The sequence below is a fragment of the Globicephala melas genome, chromosome 2, assembly GCF_963455315.2.
Source record: "Globicephala melas chromosome 2, mGloMel1.2, whole genome shotgun sequence".
Taxonomy (NCBI): domain Eukaryota; kingdom Metazoa; phylum Chordata; class Mammalia; order Artiodactyla; family Delphinidae; genus Globicephala; species Globicephala melas.
The window spans coordinates 20,665,365-20,683,404 of NC_083315.2; the positions used below are offsets into that span (position 1 = coordinate 20,665,365).

At 46.8% G+C, this 18,040-nt stretch overlaps 1 protein-coding gene across 8 annotated transcripts in view; it reads right to left on the reverse strand.

The window, feature by feature from the left end:
- CELF2 (CUGBP Elav-like family member 2) overlaps positions 1 to 18,040 on the reverse strand; it is an 829,377-nt gene that overhangs the window by 155,784 nt on the left and 655,553 nt on the right. For 7 of the 8 annotated variants that reach the window (XM_060293317.2, XM_060293315.2, XM_060293316.2 and 4 more), the window contains one exon: positions 10,926 to 11,122. In XM_060293317.2, coding sequence (XP_060149300.1) covers positions 10,926 to 11,103 — 178 coding nt within the window. In that variant the 5' untranslated portion in view covers positions 11,104 to 11,122. Of the gene's footprint in view, positions 1 to 10,925; positions 11,123 to 11,279; positions 11,533 to 18,040 lie in introns of those variants that run through there. The other variant, XM_030836929.3, reaches the window with a different exon arrangement.

An 18,040-nucleotide genomic window follows, 5' to 3' on the forward strand; every position in this document is an offset into this window, starting at 1 on the left:
TGAGTTACCACAAAGTTCAAAATATACGTGTGTGTGTGTTGTACACAGGACACATGTACACACACACCTCCCATGAGGGGTCAGGCTATCAGTTGCTCATTCGTGTCAACTAGATGGATTGAACAGTTCCACCAGGTAGGGGCCGGCTGTGTCTTCAGGACCTGGCAGCAAACAGTGTGACACTGAGGGGGACAGTAAGGACCAGCGGCTGCATGGCCACTGCCTCAGTTATGCCAACAGGAAGCTGCAAACTGCGTGCCCTTGGATTTAACAGAGAACCCTCAGAAAAGCTGACCGAGTAAAACTTAGGCTAATCTCGCCCTCAACTCCCTATAGGGAGAAAGAGGAAGGAAGACTAAAACTGAAGAGAAAGGGGAAAGGGCCTATTGGGGACGTGCACTGCTGAAAGGAAAACCCTCAGACTCCCACCATCGCATGACCTTGGGGTGCCCCAAAACTCTCACTTCACTTTTTTTTTTTTTTTTTTTTTGCGGTACGCAGGCCTCTCACTGCTGTGGCCTCTCCCTTTGCGGAGCACAGGCTCCGGATGCACAGGCTCAGCGGCCATGGCTCACGGGCCCAGCCGCTCCGCGGCATGTGGGATCCTCCCGGACCGGGGCACGAACCCGCGTCCCCTGCATCGGCAGGCGGACTCTCAACCACTGCGCCACCAGGGAAGCTCTCACTTCATTTTTGTTATACAAACGGCACAGGATCCTCTGTTCACGAGGCCTCCTGGGCGTCTGCTCCGAAAGAGACACCGCGCACGCACACCACGTGGACACCGACGACTCCAGGCCGGCTGGACGTTTCTAAACGACTTGGGCAGTCCTCCCTTTAACGACATTCAATGCTTTCTCTCCTTGTGGTGCCCAGAACATGGCCTGTTCATCTCTATGTTCTCAGCACTAAACACAAGGCCTTGCACACAGTAGGCGCCGATGGACATTTACTGCCATGTAACAGGTCCTTTGGTAAACACGTGAGTAGTTTTCTGGGCCACGTCTTTCATCTTTTCTATTCGAGGTTAAATTCCACTTTAAATGGAACCTGGGGCTTTCAAGGTGACCCTAAGGTCCAAATATCCCCGTTACAAAAGAGGGAGGCATGAAGCCCCAGGGGAGCGCCAGCCTGAGGGCCACTCCTGGGGGGGGGAGTGCTGTACGCAGCTGCCCCCCACCCTCTCCATAACTTCCATCCTTTTCTCTAAGTTCACCACCTCTTCTGTGTAAAAGTTTGGCTCCGACTCTGCACTTGGCCTGCCGTGCCAACATTTTAAGTCTAAGCCCCAGAATCCTGGGGTTTAGCATTAATTGAAAGAGCTTATCTATATATAGCCTCACTCTGCACTTCAGCATCTTCCAAGCTTCAATCATATTCTCTTCGAACTTTTTTTCTTTTGGAGAGCACAATCTCTCTTTTTATGTTTGGCTCCAGCCTTTCTCTCTTTCCATTCTTGTGACTCCGCGCTCTCAGGTCTTTCAAGTTAACCTCCAGGACCTTTCCAGATGGGCGCCCCTTCCAGGACCTTTGTGATTCGTGCTGCTCTGCCTCTGGAAGGCGTCCATCTTCTCGATGGAACTTCAATAACATTTCCTCACATGAGGCACTGTGGCCTACATAGGAGCGAAAAAGTTCTCTGTGAAAAGTGGTGAATTACCTGTTCCTTAACACTTGGTATCTGGCACCTGCGTTTGGAATGTTTAGCATTTGGGGGCCATTTTTTGACCATTACCTTGTCGGAAGCCTTGCTTCTTACACCCCTCCCTCTCCCCACGATCAGGTCTCTCTCTACATCTGTGATGTAGTTTCCATTAAACTAAAGGGAGTTTGGGGGGCATTTTTTTTTTCACCTAAAACTGAAAAGAAGGCAACAAGACCTGGCTGGCAAGAGACCATGAAACAGCACAGAGGATGCTGAAGACGATTTTGAAGACAGGTCTCCATCCACATGTAGGTTGTGAACTTGTCCTACAAACGTCTAACACACCCCACAACGTTTTATAACGATCAGATTCTGGGTCACTTCAAGAGGGTGATGGGTGGCTATTCTTTCACTCTCTTCGCTTCCCTTCTCTAATTCCAATTTATGATCCTCTAATAGAAAGGGGGAAATTATATTCCTTTATTCTTCCAACTGATCACTGCCCGAAGTCTATTTCTCCAGTTGGGTTTCTCTAATCTGAATTAATGGCAGGACGTGGACACCATATCGGGGACATCGTTCTCAGTCATTTACATACAGAGTGAAAAAATATTGATCCTAATATCAATTTCTGTGGCTTTTAAATTGCCGTGCCGATTCTCCTGGACCCATTAGTTTTTACCATTATAACCTGCCCCTGTCCAGCCAAGTAACTCCTTTTTCCATTAACAGCAAGCCTGCTTTTTTGCTTGCTACCTATGTGTTTGTCTGTGTGACTCAGTGAAGAGGGAGTTTGTGAAATCCACACGATCGTAATCCATCATTCCACACAGGCCTTTTTTCCCCCCGTGTTCCTTTTTCCATCACACGCACTTAGGTCCAAAGGGAGGGAGAGCTGTTCCAATAAGAGGTTTGCGCTAGCCAATATCAGACAGGAAAACATGAGCATGGACTGTTTCAGGACCAGTGAAACTGGACAAGGAATAAAAATCTCATGCCTAAATCTTGGTAGCATTTGGCGCCATAGGTCCAAGGTGAAAATTCAGTCTTTTAAGAATCTACGAACACAAGATTAAAAAAAAGGGAGCTAACTGAGCTAACCGCATGGCACGTTTTACCATGGTTGGAATTATTAAAGATAATGGATCATCTATGAAGCTAATGGCTCATAAGGTATGTAATGATTTTATTTATATTTTTAATGTTAGCGCTTCTGAACACTTCTAAAATATAACATAACTATAGTTCATTGTAAATTTTAATTAGAAGGCAAGGTTGAAGAAGGAAGAAAGTCACCCTTTCAACCTGATGGCCCGACTATCTGGTGTCCTTGGAGCGAAAGTGAGAAGAGAGTCGTGCTAAGGCCACTCCCAGGCAATGCATACGTACTGCAGAGTAAGTAGCAGCATTACCCCAGAGGGAGCACTTCCCTTTCTGGTTAGGAAACGGGACTTCTCATTTCCAAAGACATTTCATAATGACCCACAGTATGGTGACGCAGAACGGTACAACCGCGTAACAGATGGTGGAGCATCTCTAATGTGGAGAAATCTCATTGGGTGCAAATAAAAAGGCACGTAAGACCTCCAGGCAGGCAAACTATCAATGCGTCCGTGGGAAATGTGAGTTGTGTTATCACCTAGACTTGGCTTTTTCAGTCAACCTCTAATATGTGTTGGAGGGATTCAAACAGACAGAAGGCATGAAATCCTGGATTTACTGTTCATGGCAAGTTTCTACCCCAAAAGCCCATTCTCCTTTTGTCCAGACCCTGTTTTTTTCTTTATTCTTTTGCCACTTTAATTCCAGAAATGCAAATCTACTGGGGACAAGAGGATTGGGGACCAGCTGACGTCCCAGACAGAGGAGAAGAAAACAAAATGGCTAGAAGCAACCTTAGGTTAATTTCATTTCTTCTTTGATACCGGCTTGCTCTGTGTCCTCTGGATCACTCTCCTGCCCTTTCTTCTTCTTTTTTCCCTCCAGAGATGTAAGGACCAGAATGTACCCAGGACAGATACCTAACCCGCTAGGGTAGATGCCGCCCTTTAACAGAAATTCAGGCTGAGCCAGACAAGCACAGCCCGATCTCTCAGCACAGAGTATGGGGTGTTTAAAGGGATTCCTTCTCACTATAACTTAATCAAGGCTCACTTGACATTTCTCTCTCATTCATCTCAATCAGTTCCATGGGTGTGGCCTGCGTAAGCCAAAATAATTTAAAACTCCATTTCAAAAACTTGAATTGTTAATTTTAAAAAATATAGCCCTATGCCATAACTGACGAACCCACCTCTCCCAAGGATGTGACAAGGATCCCTGCTTGCATGAGCATAAAGCCTCTGACGGCATTTTAGGTTTATCCTGCGAGATCTCGGTCAGCCAACAATGAAAGGAGAAAAGGATGTCACAGTACGTTACACAGCGGTTTCTGTTAACATAAAATTAATTCAGGGGCTTCCCCGGTGGTGCAGTGGTTGGGAGTCCGCCTGCCGGTGCGGAGGACACGGGTTTGAGCCCTGGTCTGGGAAGAACCCACATGCCATGGAGCAACTAAGGCTGTGTGCCACCAACTGCTGAGCCTGTGCTCTGGAGCCCGCGAGCCACAACTTCTGAAGCCCACACGCCTGGAGCCCGTGTTCCGCAACAAGAGAAGCCACCGCGATGAGAAGCCCTCGCCACGCACTGAAGAGTGGCCCCCACTCGCCGCAACTAGAGAAAGCCCGCATGCAGCAATGAAGACCCAATGCAGCCAAAAATAAACAAATAAAATAAATAAAAATTAAAAAAAATTAATTCAGGGTGAAAGCATCCTTCCTGTGGGCCCCTGAGGCAGCACGAACATAACTCGGGCTGTCCCAGACAATCTAGGGCAGTCACCCTAGTTTGCAAGAAATTTAGGGCAGAAATCCTATCCCCGACTTGTGTGCGTTAAAAATGTAAAATTGGTTCATCTTCCTGCGTTCTGAACTCTTTCTCAATTACTGATTTCAAGAGGACAGCGCTGAAATAAACTGGCTCCAAGTACATTTCTGCTACTCAAGGGAAGAAAGCAAAGGCAGGAAACACAAAAATGAGATTCTCTCCACACCCACCCCAGCCCCACACCCGCCCCCGATATCCTTCCTTGAATAAAAAGGGTCGAAGGTGCTCTTACAAGCCTTTCACATTATGAAGAATCATCAAGGTTGTAAGATTATCAGCTCTCCTTGGACTCTACCAGCAGCATCCAGCTTTGTCCTTTCACTGAACATGTACAACAGTTCGGAGGTAGGTATTATCGATACTGCAAAGACACAGAGATCGAGGCTGGTTCTCCAGACTCATCTGTGATAATAAACACCAGCTATCGGTCCCCTGACTCCAGGGCCTGCTCTCAGGCTGCCAGAGCCCAGAGGGCTGTCCTGTCAGATTCTGAAATAAGGACAATTAGCTTTGGTGCTTTTTGCCCTTCGTTTCCTCCTCTTTGCCTCCCCTGTTCGTCCCCTGGCCGTCGCATCTCATCCTCCAGGACAACTTTGCCATCGTGCTGAACTGGGAATAGAGGAGGTTGAGCTCAGCTTTCTGTGAATGAATTCCTAAAGACTGAAGTGAGGGCACCGAGAAGGAAAGAAGCGACTCACATTCTGTCATCACCTAAGATCGGTGGAGGGAGGAGGGAAGGATGAAATCACCTGAAGGCAAACCGCTGTCTAGGGCTGTCCCTGGCGTTACCCCACCGGGAGCTGAAAGGGCAAAAGCTGCTCTTTCGAAACTTAAAGGTAATCACCCTTCCCCGAGGAGCTGTGAATGTGATTTTTGTTCCACCCACTCTGGACTCGAGGTGCTGGAAGGGCTGCAGCTGCACGGCAGTTAGGCCACAGCCCCCAAGCACATTTCAAGAAAAAAGGAAGTTCTGTGCTTCAGGCCTGTGGCGCGGAGCGCTGGTCGACGCAAGCCACTTCCCCTTCCTAGTTCTCTTTTGACGGAGAAGTCACCCAAGGGAGACAGTAAAAATGGGGTGGGCAAGGCACTGGTTAGGGTCGAGGGTCTGCTTCTACCTCCCATCTCAAATGTCAAATGACTATGCTGGTCACTCAGCACAGGCTCCGCAGAGTTCCTTCCGGGAAAATCAGAATAATAATACCTGAGTGTTCAAACTCAGAAAAGCATAACTAGCATTCATGAAAGGGTAGGTTTCTTCAGGGTGCTGGGATCCTGAGGTATAATTCTGATTAAAATGGAAACCTCAAGAGTGATGATCCAAGGTACACAATTTATCTACTGCCTAGAGGTTCTGAGTTTGGTGTCACTGGACCCCATCCCCGTCCCCGCCACCCCTTCCACTGTACCTCGTTCACCACCTCCAGTCCCCCAACCCTTCCTTCTCCAGAAGACCCGAGCTACCCTCCGTCTTTACCAGCGTCAGTGAACATTCTGACACACTGAATACCCTTCCTGATCTTCAGCCACATTTCTCTTGCGCATCTCCAACCCGACATTCCCTGCTCACTCGCTGACGGACAGAGAACCACAACCGCCAGGGCCCGCTGAAAATCGACACAACCTGGGGGTACCTGCAGCCTCCTGTTCAATAATCCCCTTGTTCTCCCCCCTACTGGATTTTCCAAAACAGTCATTTTACACCGTTTTTCTTACGTCTTTGATTTCACCCAGACTTCTCAGAAACACACTGCCTCCTGAGAAGTCCAAGGGCATCTGTGACCGAGTGTCTACCTCCCTCATTAGACCGAGACTCACTCTGGTGTTACTTCCTGCTAAAGGCCCCACTGTCTCGAATGAAGAATCTTTCCATCCGTTGACATGTGCTCCTCAGCCACCCCTTTCGTCCCTTCAAGGATCCTGAGCTTCACCTTCCTTGCACTTGCACTATCTTTTTTTGCTCCATCTTCTTACCTTTGTCTCAAAAAAAAAGCGCTGCATCTAAGATCTCTTTCCTTTCATGCTGTGACTTCCCAGAAAGGGCAGTATGCACGCATAGCCCCACACAGAAACCTACGCGATCCCTCTCCCGACCTTCCCCATCCTTCTGAAATGCTCCCAGGTCCTCCAGTCATCAAATCTGATGGCTTTTCTTGGCCTGCAGCCCGCTTGACTCTTCTGAGGCACCTCAGACTCAGAGCGATCAAAACTGAACTGACCACCCCTCTCCCTGTCCACTCCCACCTGCTAACTGCTTCCCCAGTCCTCCCGGTTAGGCCCAAAGCTCCCAGTTGTCACTGCCCCAATGGAGTTATTAAGTCCCCTTCCTCTCACCATGGTCATGTCTGTGTCACCTGGTTCCTCCCTCTCCGTTGCCATGACAGCGTCCTGTCCAGGCTCCACAGATTCCCTGACATGTGACACTAGGCTCCTGGCCACCTTCCCTGTTGCTGAAATACCTTCACAGACCCTCTGCTGTCTAAGAAATAAAATTCGAATATTTTAGCCTGAGAAGTAAGTCTTCTAGGAACCGGCCCCAGTCTTCACTTCTAAGCCTCCTAATCTTCCCCACTTCCTTCATTTCCTGTATTTCACATTTCCTCTGAACTCTGGGAGAACTCAGAGCTCCCAGGACCCGCCCTGCATGTTCTCACCTCCACGCCAGAAAACAGGCCAGTGTGTCTACTTGTCTTTACTTACTGAAATCGTTATCATATTTTTTGTTCAAGACTTGGAAAAGATGCCATTTTTTTCCTATCTGCAGAGTTGCAAGTTATTCATTCCTCCCCTGAACCTCCAGAGTTCAAATATGCTCATCTCTTTCTTGCTTACTCTTATCTCATGTTCTTTTATATTATAGTTACCTGTGTATATATTCACCTCATTATCCCTATTAGATTTCAAGTTCCTGGGAGCAGTGATAAAATAACTGTAATAACCACCACCACCATAGTGAGCTCCTACCACAGTCCAGTTCTGTGCAAAGCACGTGTTCTCACGATCTCAGCAACCCTATGAGGACTGTCTCCATTTTCAGGGGAGATTAAGTAATGTGCCCAAGGCCAACATGTAGCAAGTGGTACAGCTAGAAATTGAATCAAGGCTTGCTGACTTCAAAAGCCATGCTCTTAACTAGTATATATTCCTATCTAGACTTGACCAATAACCACTAACTAAAACACGCCTTCCCTAGGTCCTCGGAGGTGGGATGGTTTACTGAGCCAGGTTCCCCAGAGCTGCTGAGGCTGCTTGATCAACACATATATTTATGTGAGAGAAGAAACAGATAGCTTAGACTCTAACTCTTAAAGGATACTTTCAAAAACAGAACAAAGTTTTAATGCCTCAAGGTTAAACAGAACATCAAATGCAAAGTGACAGGAAAAACCTAATTCACCTGGATTAGGTAACAGCCTGATTTTGTCTCTTTCCTTGGAACTGCTGATGTCAGTAAGGCAACGAGTCAAGGCCATCCTAAAAGCCTTAGATAATTTAAACCATGTTTAGAGAGAGTCTCCAAATTTCTAATTTCTGAGGCTCTGACATCAGCCCTGGGAAAACAGGATCATTTTACTCTGTTGATAGTCAGAACCAATGTAAACGTGGGGTCGTATCTTATCTATGAACAGGCGAATAACGTATGGTACACATAGGTCTCGGTGTAAAGAAAAGTGGTGGTGTTTGATCTCTACACGTAAGCATCTAAGGGCTGTAATCCTCCGAGAGGAATGTCATTATACAGCTCAAATCCCATGACAACAAACACCGTTACAACAGAGATGTCTGTATAACAAAAACCCTTTCAAGCTTTGGCTGACAGCCCATGTACTTCAAGCAATATTTGATGTGAGACTTGGAGTTCACAGTAATGGGAATTGACCTATATTTCCAAAGGTAAGATTTGAATGATTTCATCTGTAACTTCCATCCCATGATACCATGAGTTGGAGTGATGTACAATCTTGAGCCAGGGGTATAAAAACTAAGGACAAAGACAGAAGCAAAATCAACCCTGTTCTTGAAGGGTGAATTTCCTTCCTTTCACTTGGGGAACCCTTAGGGAAAGGAGAAGGCCTCTGACCCAACCCTGAAATAAAGCAGACCAAGGCAGATTTTGGCCTCATCTCCCTGAGAGGCGAGATGGAGTAGCCCATGAAGACAGATGAACTGGGCACAAATTTCTACTCTGCCGCTTACTAGCTGGGTGAACTGAGCTATCTGTCTTAACTTTCTGTGATCCTCAGTTTTCTCATCTGCAAAACGATACTAATACCATCTACTTTTAGAATTCCAGCAAGAATTAAATGAGATAACTATGCAATGCTCCTAACATAGAGCCTGGTACGCAGCATGGGCTCCAAAAAAGTAAATTCCCTCCCAAGGCCTCCCTTTCCCTCCAAGACTCTGAGCTGATGCAGACTGTTTAAATGAAGTTAGATATAAGACCTAGTGAACGGAGTTAAAATACAGAGTCACAAATACGGCCTGGTAAAGATACTGATCAGAGGGAACACCGGGGAAAAGAGAGCAAATGGTAGAAGAACTAGGCCAGGCATAAGCATTTACTTGACTTAGAGAGAGGTCTTTTTGGCTAAAGTAGGACACGTGTGACCAAAAGCTAAAATGCACGTAACAAGGCATCGGAACAATAAATGAGCTTTGATCATTATGTCGGAAGTCATTTTGAAAAATGCTGAATAAACTGAAATCTGCAGGCACGTTTTCCTAGTCAAGGATGAACTGTGGTTACTGCTCTCAAGCACTGGTTTACTGCCTCCGGCCTAGTGTTCTGCGGGTGCCATTCTAGATGGTGGGAAGGCCCTTCTTTGCTAAGTCCTGAGCTGCAGCCCATTCATTATCCTGCCTTTGGATACGGTGAAAGTATTAAAGCCAATTCTAGTCTTCTCCATCTGGGAAGCACGTAGGTAAAGAGTTAAGGAATAGGATCAATAAAGAGTCCCAGCATTGCCCTAATTTGTGATGTTTTTAATCCTCTTGATTTTTAAATATCTAATTTTCCATTTTTCAAACTATGGGACCATCAAGTATGTGATGACAAAATTCTTAAATATATTCTTTTGAAAACACTCTTGGTGTTACATGATAGGTTTTGAGATAGAAAAGGAGAGTCCTATAAACACAGGCATGTCTGTTCACCTTTACAAAATAGATATGATCTAGGGGTTTTAAAATGTCTTAAAAGGTTCCAAAAAGTCCTATCAGACCTCAGTAACTACAGGGAACAAGAAATGGACCAACGTTTCTCAGAGTCAGAGAACATCAGAGTTTTAACAATGACCTAGTCCTAGCCCTTCACCTTGACAGTAAAGAAGAGGCTCAGAGAGTAGTACGCGCTGACGTTCATATGCTCAACTGAAGTGTGTGTGCAAGCCGAACAATGAGCTTGCAGGAGCTCTTGTGAGAGGCAACAGAGAAATAAAATAACAGGCCAGACAGAAATACCAAGGGGCAGAGAAACAGCAACTCTGAGACCCACAAAGAGATGGAGGAGCCCTGGGTATGAAATCCAAGAGATCAAGACCAGAGAAAGAACAAAATTACTAAAGCGAGGTTAAAACATGGACAGAGACCAAATGGTAGCAGCAGAGGAGATATCTTAACTGAAGTCTACAAAGGGCTTACAAAGGGTGACTCCAATACCCAGAAGCTTCAACCTGGACAGAGGTTTCCGGCCTCTATTTTAATAACTGTACCCACCCCTGCAGAATCACTCTCCTCTTAAAATGGAGGCAGTCACAGCCACCAGATTGTACACGTGAATCTCACCACTGCTAAGGGCGTAAACCAGAGGCATTTTTGAAGGTGTGCTAACTATTTCAGGCCACTAGGGTGCTACTTCCCGCCCCCAAAGGCACACTTCACTTAATGATCTCCATTTAGACCCCAAGAATTAATGTCCCTCCTAAAAGTGTACCCTTTATTCCTTACACCAGTGATTATCACTGTTTATAAGGTACTTCAAGACCCCCACAGCCTATGGAAAAGTGAAATGCAGCTGTAATTACATGGGCAGTAACAGAAAGGTAGGGGTAGAAAGAGCTCGGTTCCTCAGAGAGGCAAGCCACTGCCTAGAAAGTGACCTCAGGGAGGAATCACGCGCCCGGACGGAGGCACGGCCGCGCCGCCCCCGCTCCGCTTCTACCTCCCCGCATCCCAGGCCATCTGGTCCACCTGTCCGGGAAGCAGGCGGGCGGGGGGTCGCGGGGAGGGGGCCGGCTGGCCGCGGGGCACAGGGGTAGCGGGCGGCTCTCCCTCGCCCTCCTCCCTCCCGCGATTCCCGGGACGCCCAGGCGCCCTGCGCGCCCCTGACCGCGCGCGCGCGCCCCACTATCTGTACCTTTACTCTGGGGAGGGTTCTGACTCCGGTCCCGGAGGACGTTGATCTGGTAGACAGCTCCGTAAGGCTCAAAAAGTTCTTTCAGCTCCTTTTCCGACCAGGACCGGGGGATCTGTCCGACAAACATCTTAATGGCATCTGGGTCTGGTTGGTCTGAGTGATCCAAAGCGCCGTTCATCTTGTTGGCTGTGCCGTTACTGTCAAAAAGGGAAGCGGGAGCCAGAGTTAGGGCTGCAGGGTGAGGGACAGGAAGACAGAAAATCGGGGGTGGGGGCGGGGAGGCGGAAGAGGAGCACGGGGCAAAGTGCCTAATGAGTCGTGGAAACGTGATGAACTAAAACAAAGCACAGGCACCATTAGGTTGCTCCTCAGCGGCAGCGGCGAGAGCTCTCACTGCAGGCTGCTGTTCAGTATCGCCGCCCGACCCCGGGCGGCGCCCTGCCGGCTGTCACCCGGGGCGTGGACATCTTGAAACCCGGCTCGGGAGGCAGCTGCAAGTTAAGAGCAGGTCTCGCTTGGCTAGGCTGCCATCAAAGCATCCACAGCGTTATCAGCCCCCACACTGGCTCTCGCGTGGAAAGAAAGGCGGGGCTGGATTTCTGCTGGCTTTCCCACCCTTCCACCCCTTTGGGGAGGTTTTTGGAAGAGAGGAGAGAGGTGGTAATAATAAAGTCACATGAAAAGAAAATGAAACACTCGGCAGTCCGTCAGATGACTAATGCAAGATGCTGGTGATGAATTTGCAGAGCGCGCGAGGCATCCATGTGTGCATCAAATTAGTATGTTGTTGCTGCTCGGAAGGGAAAGTGCTCCAGCAATGCGGCTGGGTGCAGCCGATTGGCTGCCCACGCTGGAGAAAAGGGCCCGGGCGGGGAGGGGGGCTCCCATTTAAAAAGCACGTTGTTTATGGGACCCGGGCACAAAGGGTTTAATTCAGAGAGGCAAAGGCGATCTCAGAATTGCCTGCTTTGTGCCGGGAGGACAAAAGAAAAAAAGCAGTCCCAGAAAGTTGAGTTCCCGCTAAAGGACACTGAATATTTCAAATCTTTCACACTCCGTAAATTGCTCTCTGTATATCTGACATCCAGATGTTGCACTTGAGCTCTAAACAACCATACGTTCGGGAGAGAAAAGAGGAAAGTCTGCCTTTTCTTCTCCTAGCTTCAGTAAATATTTGGGGCCGATACAAAGGGCAAGACCATAAGCTTTTACATATCAATCCTCCTTAATGCTGTTTCCCAAAACCCTTCTTTGAAAGAGACAATGCTTGTTTAGAAGGTGCAATTCCAGTCACCACCATGTAAAAGGATGATGAAAGTGTTTATGTTTTACTTGGATTCCGCCCCCACCCCATTTGAGCTGCAGTATATAGTAAAGCAAAACCACATACCCTCTGTCTCCCCCTCATACCCCCCCCATGCACCCTAAACCCACCTACTCTGCCCAGCGAAAGGCTGAATGCCCTAAGCAGCATTCGTCTGCAGTACTGTGCTCTTGACTCCCAGCCTGTGAAAATACGGTAAAATGCACTTAAACTCGGCAGACGTAGAACCTACAGAGCCTTGTCCACGACTGTCCCTCAACCCCCAGCCTCCAGCCCAGAAGGCAGAAAGAAAGGGCCACATGGACTAAAACTTCACTGCAAATGGTCACTTCACTGTAGCCTCAGGGTAACAGTAAGAAGGTTTTCAAAGATCTTAAGTAGGCTTCCTTATTTCAATCAAAACCCATCAGAGCACCTTAAATTTGCTGTGAAACTAGGCTAGTCCTGAGCCCTTGGTGGTGGTGGTGGGGGCGGGGGGAAGACACTGATGGCTAACAAACAAACAAACAATAAAACCTATGGAAAGGAGAAATCCTGAATTCAATTTAATCCCGAGGGGAAAATGATGCCAAATACTCTTCACTAGGTCCTGGCTTCAATTCCTACTTCTTATCCCCCAATTTACCACTCTGTTTTTTAATCCTTGAGATAAACAATCAGACTAACTTGAAGCACTTTCAGAGCTTTCTCTAATCAACCTTATTGTCATAAAGAATGTTCTGCCGAATACAGTGTTGAGCACAAAATCTTCCTTCAACAACTCAGGTGTAATGCAATGCCTGCTTAGATTAGAGTGCAGAGCATTTAATCTCGTTCCTGTGCACCTCTACTGCTTTTCAAATCGCCCTCTGGGAATTCAATAAACGCTTTAACCCGTGGAGCCCGGCTCGGGCAGGGCGGAGGTGGCAAAGGCCCACGCAGAACAGAATGTAGCATTCACAGCTCGCTGACAGTGTGGCAAGACTTATTTCTGGGACAGGAAAGGCTTGTGGTTACCGCTGTTGACAAGCAGCTAGAACGAAAAGAGGAAGGCGTTGCCACAGGTCCCAGCTAACAGAGAACGGAAGTTCAAGAAATGGGGCTCCTGCATCTCGCCTGCACAAAGCGCGGTTAAGACAACTGAGGGGTCAGGCAGCAGCACACTGGTCCGGATATCTAGAGCAAGCATTCATGGGTCTCCAAATGAGGGGCCGTTTTTACTTTCTCAAAAAATACACACTCACTGAGGTGCATAAAGGAAGGGACGCTGCAAAGAGGGTTTACGCCCTTTGGTCTTTACGTTGGTATGTGTTTATAATCCCTGTCCCCCCCGCCAGCCATCCTTCACAGGTGCCTTTAGATCTCTTGTACCCTGAGGCAGAGGAGTGTTGGGGCTCAGGGTCTGAATCCTGGCACTACCACTTCCTAACTGTGCTGCCCTGGGCCTCAGACTCCTCATCTGTAAAATGGTAACAAACTCCACCTCATATAGTCATGTGCTTAGTACAGGACGTGGCCCCGGGTAAGTGTCTAATAAGTGTTAGCTATTTCCGCTGTTCATCTTTTCTGTGCACTTGTGATGCACTAGAAATGAATGAACATCACAAGTCTACTTTTCAATCCAATTTTTTTCATAATATGGACTCAAACACAATTCATATCCTAAGTAATAATAATAATAACAGGTATCTTTCAGCGAGCACTTATATGCCAGGTACCATGCTAGGTGCTTTAAATACATTATCTCTAATCCTTATAACGTCTCTATGAGAAAGTATTATTTTCCAGATGCAGACGTCTAAGAAATAAATTCCTTTTCTAAGATTACCGGCTTATACATTGTAGAAGTAGAATTCGAACCTGGGCCCAATGGGCTCCAGAGCACAGAACATTTCTAAACCATCATGTGGCCACGTATTGTATCAGGTCTGCTTTGGGCTGAGAGTGAACAGCTTATGGTAAATCTATGAGAAGTCAAGGCCAAGAGCAAGACCTACTGGTTCCCTGGAATCACACTGCCAAGTAACAGGCGGCACTATTAGGAACACATATACGCATCTTTCCTCTTTCTGTGTTGGAATTAGGGTGCAAAGTACTGAACTTAAGAGTCCATGAAGGCTACCTTACAACCCACGTTTTCTCCATAATCGTATAACGTGTCTCCATCTCCACTGACTGCCTCCCTCTCTATTCCCACCGGATCACATCGATGAGCACCTCTCACCCATATCTGCATCCTTTCCCAACTACCTGCCCATTTTGCAAACAAATGTTCCAAAGGTTTGCATCAAATGCTAAGAGCATGCAGTCCCTTCCCTTAAGTAAATCCAACTATGTCTAGCTGTTACACAAATTCAAAATAACACATCTGGGACTTCCCTGGTGGTCCAATGGTTAAGATTCCATGCTCCCAATGCAGGGGGCCCGGGTTTGATCCCTGGTCAGGGAACTAGATCATCCCACATGCTGCAACTAAAAGAGCCTGCATGGCACAACAGAGAGCCGGTGCAGCCAAATCAACAACAGCAGCAGCACATCTTCCCGATCAAAGCATCAGTGGTCCTACCCCACTGACGACCCCTGTGCTGCTGAATCCCGTGCCCTGGATGCTGACGGTATTGCAGCAGCCTGGGTAACTCTGTTCTCATGTGTGAGAGCTCCTCCTTCTTTGGACTCCCAACTTCCTTCCCAGCTGATACTCATTTCTACCAGAGACTTACTGACTTCTTTTGTCCTCATGGGGCTGCAAGTGCTGACACTTCTAAGGAAGCCAGAAATCATGTGTCTAACAGTTAAACCTTTTGGAGGTGCTTGCCAGAGGCCACAGCAAACCAATTCGATCTACACAGAGGCGTAATTATGGGAACTGATACCCTAACTCTCAGTAAAACTCTCAGTAAGATCTTCTATTTACTGGAATCTGATCTCGGGCTTAGAAAATTAGACTAGCTCCCTTCCCCACACTCCCTAGCCATCCTCAGCCTCCAGGACAGTGCAGGAATTAGGTTCAAATTCAAATATTTATTGAGAGCCTACTCTTTGCCAGAAAACTTTGCCAGGTACAGGACACACAGCATCACAACAGCTCCAAGAAGATGGAATTATTATCCCTGTTCTGGAAATGAAGCAATCGAGAGTCACAGAGGTAAAGTGCCTTTTTCAATGTCACACCCCTAAGAAGAGGCGTCTGCAGAATCCAGACACAGTATGAAATAACGGCCAATGGTTACTGCTTAATATCCCATGAACTGGGTTTCTCTAGGGTGATGTTTCCCTTGGACTCAGTGGCCATTGGCAGGCCCGAGACACAAGCCATACCTCTCTGCTGGCGCCCCACCTACAAACTACAATACCATCCTGGACGCCAATTCCGCTTTTGCTCTCGGCCAAGTGCCAGCTATCAGGCTCCTCCAGGACAGATGCCATATGGAATTGGACCACGAGTTAGAGAGCACTAAGCCAGCGGGCACTGGTGGTATTAGTCTCAGAGCCAAGACGAAAATATAATGATGTTGGGGGAGAAAAATGATGGTGCTTACTCTTTGCTTTCAGCACTGGCACTGACCTACTTCCCTACTCTATTTTCGAGTAAAGAGAACTAGACCAACAGAGGATATGCAAAATCTTCTGAGGTTCCTCTAAGCAGCAAAATATTACAGAAATTACAATAATTGATTCAATGTATTCTTATTATTGTTATTATTTCCAGGACACAAGCTTTTATGAGGTCCAGTGAATGCAGGTTTCTTTTTGGAGAATGCAAACAAAAGAAGTGATATTTCTATTCTTTTATCTTGCTCTCATTGGACAGCAACCTTCCGCATTACATCTCCATCTCCCTTATCTATACAAAAGGAAGAAAAACAAACTTACAAAATGGGTATGAGAAATGCCAAGTGGCTATAAGTAATTTTATAAAAGTTGAAAAAAAGGACATAAAATGCCACCTTCAGAAGGTATACAAACCTGAAAACATCACAAAAAGATGCCTTGTCTTGGAAAAATTTTTAATAAAAGATAGCTAATCTCCTTGGTAGTTACAAATAATCTTATTACTCCTATAGTTTTTAATCCATCTTACTTTGGTCCTTGGAATATCCTGCATCAGTACTGCCACCTGTGTGCAATGATGGGAATGTTCTATAACCTGCGCAATCCAACAAGGGAGCCACAAGTTATATGTGGCTACTACACACTCGAAATGAAGTTAGGGCAACTGAGAAACGGAATTTTAAGTTTTATTTTACTTGAATTAATTTAAACTTAAATAGCTCTAAATGCAAATATAAGTAGTTTTCTTGTTTGTTTGCTTGTTTTAAAGACAAATAGGAGTTGAGATTCACCAAAACATTTCATCAGATAGTTGTGTTGGGAAAATAGAAATGAAGGGCCAGGAAAATGACACCAATGCTTGAGTCACCCGAGAGCTAGTCAGTGGGCAGTGGGCTGGCTGGCCTGGGCTCTCGTCTTGGCTCAGCATTAAATTAACTGTGGGATCCCAGGCTAATCATGTAATCACGCTGTACCTCAGTTTCCTCACTTGTAAAACAGAGACACAACAGTTCCCATCTGGTTGTTAGTTTCTCTAATTCTGCGAGTGGCTGGTCGCTCAGGGCTTCTGCCAGAGAGAATCCTCTCTCTCAGTTTGCGCCAATTCTTCCCAGTATCTCAACTGCAGTCAGCAGACAGGCCACTCTTTCAAAGGGCCCGGGGACCATTTTTTAATATCCCTTGTACTTAAGTAATAGCCCATGAAGAAACAGGTTTTGTGTGGCGATCGCAGGAAACTCTCCAAGGCTGAGCTGCGTGAGGCACAAGCAGGAAGAACCTGGCGATGGGCCTGCTGGCGGGCAACGGGATGGTGTGAAATTCAGTAACGTTAACAGCCTTCTACACCGTCCCTGTTGCTTACTATTTAAGAACAGAATTCTCTCCTCGATGGATTGGCAACGTGGTGCGAGGGGTACAGCATCAGCTCTCTGTCACTCCACTACTCGCTGGGGATCAGAGAGGGGCCCTGCTCCAGAGTTGCAACCCTCTACTCTAAACCTAACCCTCTCCATTTAAGAAGAGGCATTGGCTGTCATCCAACCTCGAGCTCTGGGAACTGCAGCTCCCTTTGAAAACACACCACTTCGGGGTCACCATGAAGAACACCTCTATCTCCTGCGCCTGCCTTTCAACACGGCACCTCTGCACTGCACCGATACAGGTGCATCTCCATCGGCGGGATCCTGGTGTTAGATTCTGGGAGACCTAACGAAACTCTCCGGATATCAGTTTACTCAGCAATCAGATGATGAAACCAAGGCCATTCCTGTATTTACCTGGAAGGTATGGATATAGTTTCTCACATGCAGCCAAAGTTTTGTGAGTCATGTCTCCACCAGTTATAGAATGGTAACAGGACGGGGCCCTCAAACTTGGAGGTGAGACTTCTGCAGATCAGCTGGTGAATTCACAGAAGATTAAATAGATCAAATAATACCCTAAGTCGCTGAAGGAGGCAAAGCCTTTCTCCAAATGGTCAAATTGTAAATAAATTAGTTTGTGCTCCTCTGAAGAAAAGTTCAAGTTTCCTGTAAGTACGCCCACATGTAACATCTTCATCCCTGGGCTTTGACAAAACTTGAAATGAAATAAAATTTATTAAGAATGGACAGCACATCGATTTCATTCGCAGATGACTAGGAAAGCACGCACTTGTGATGGGCCTTCCACTGGACGGCTGGAGTTAACGCAGGATTGCATTTGGATGCAGGTCTAAAAGTTATCCATTCGATTACCGGGGTAAAATGTAACCCTGATTCGT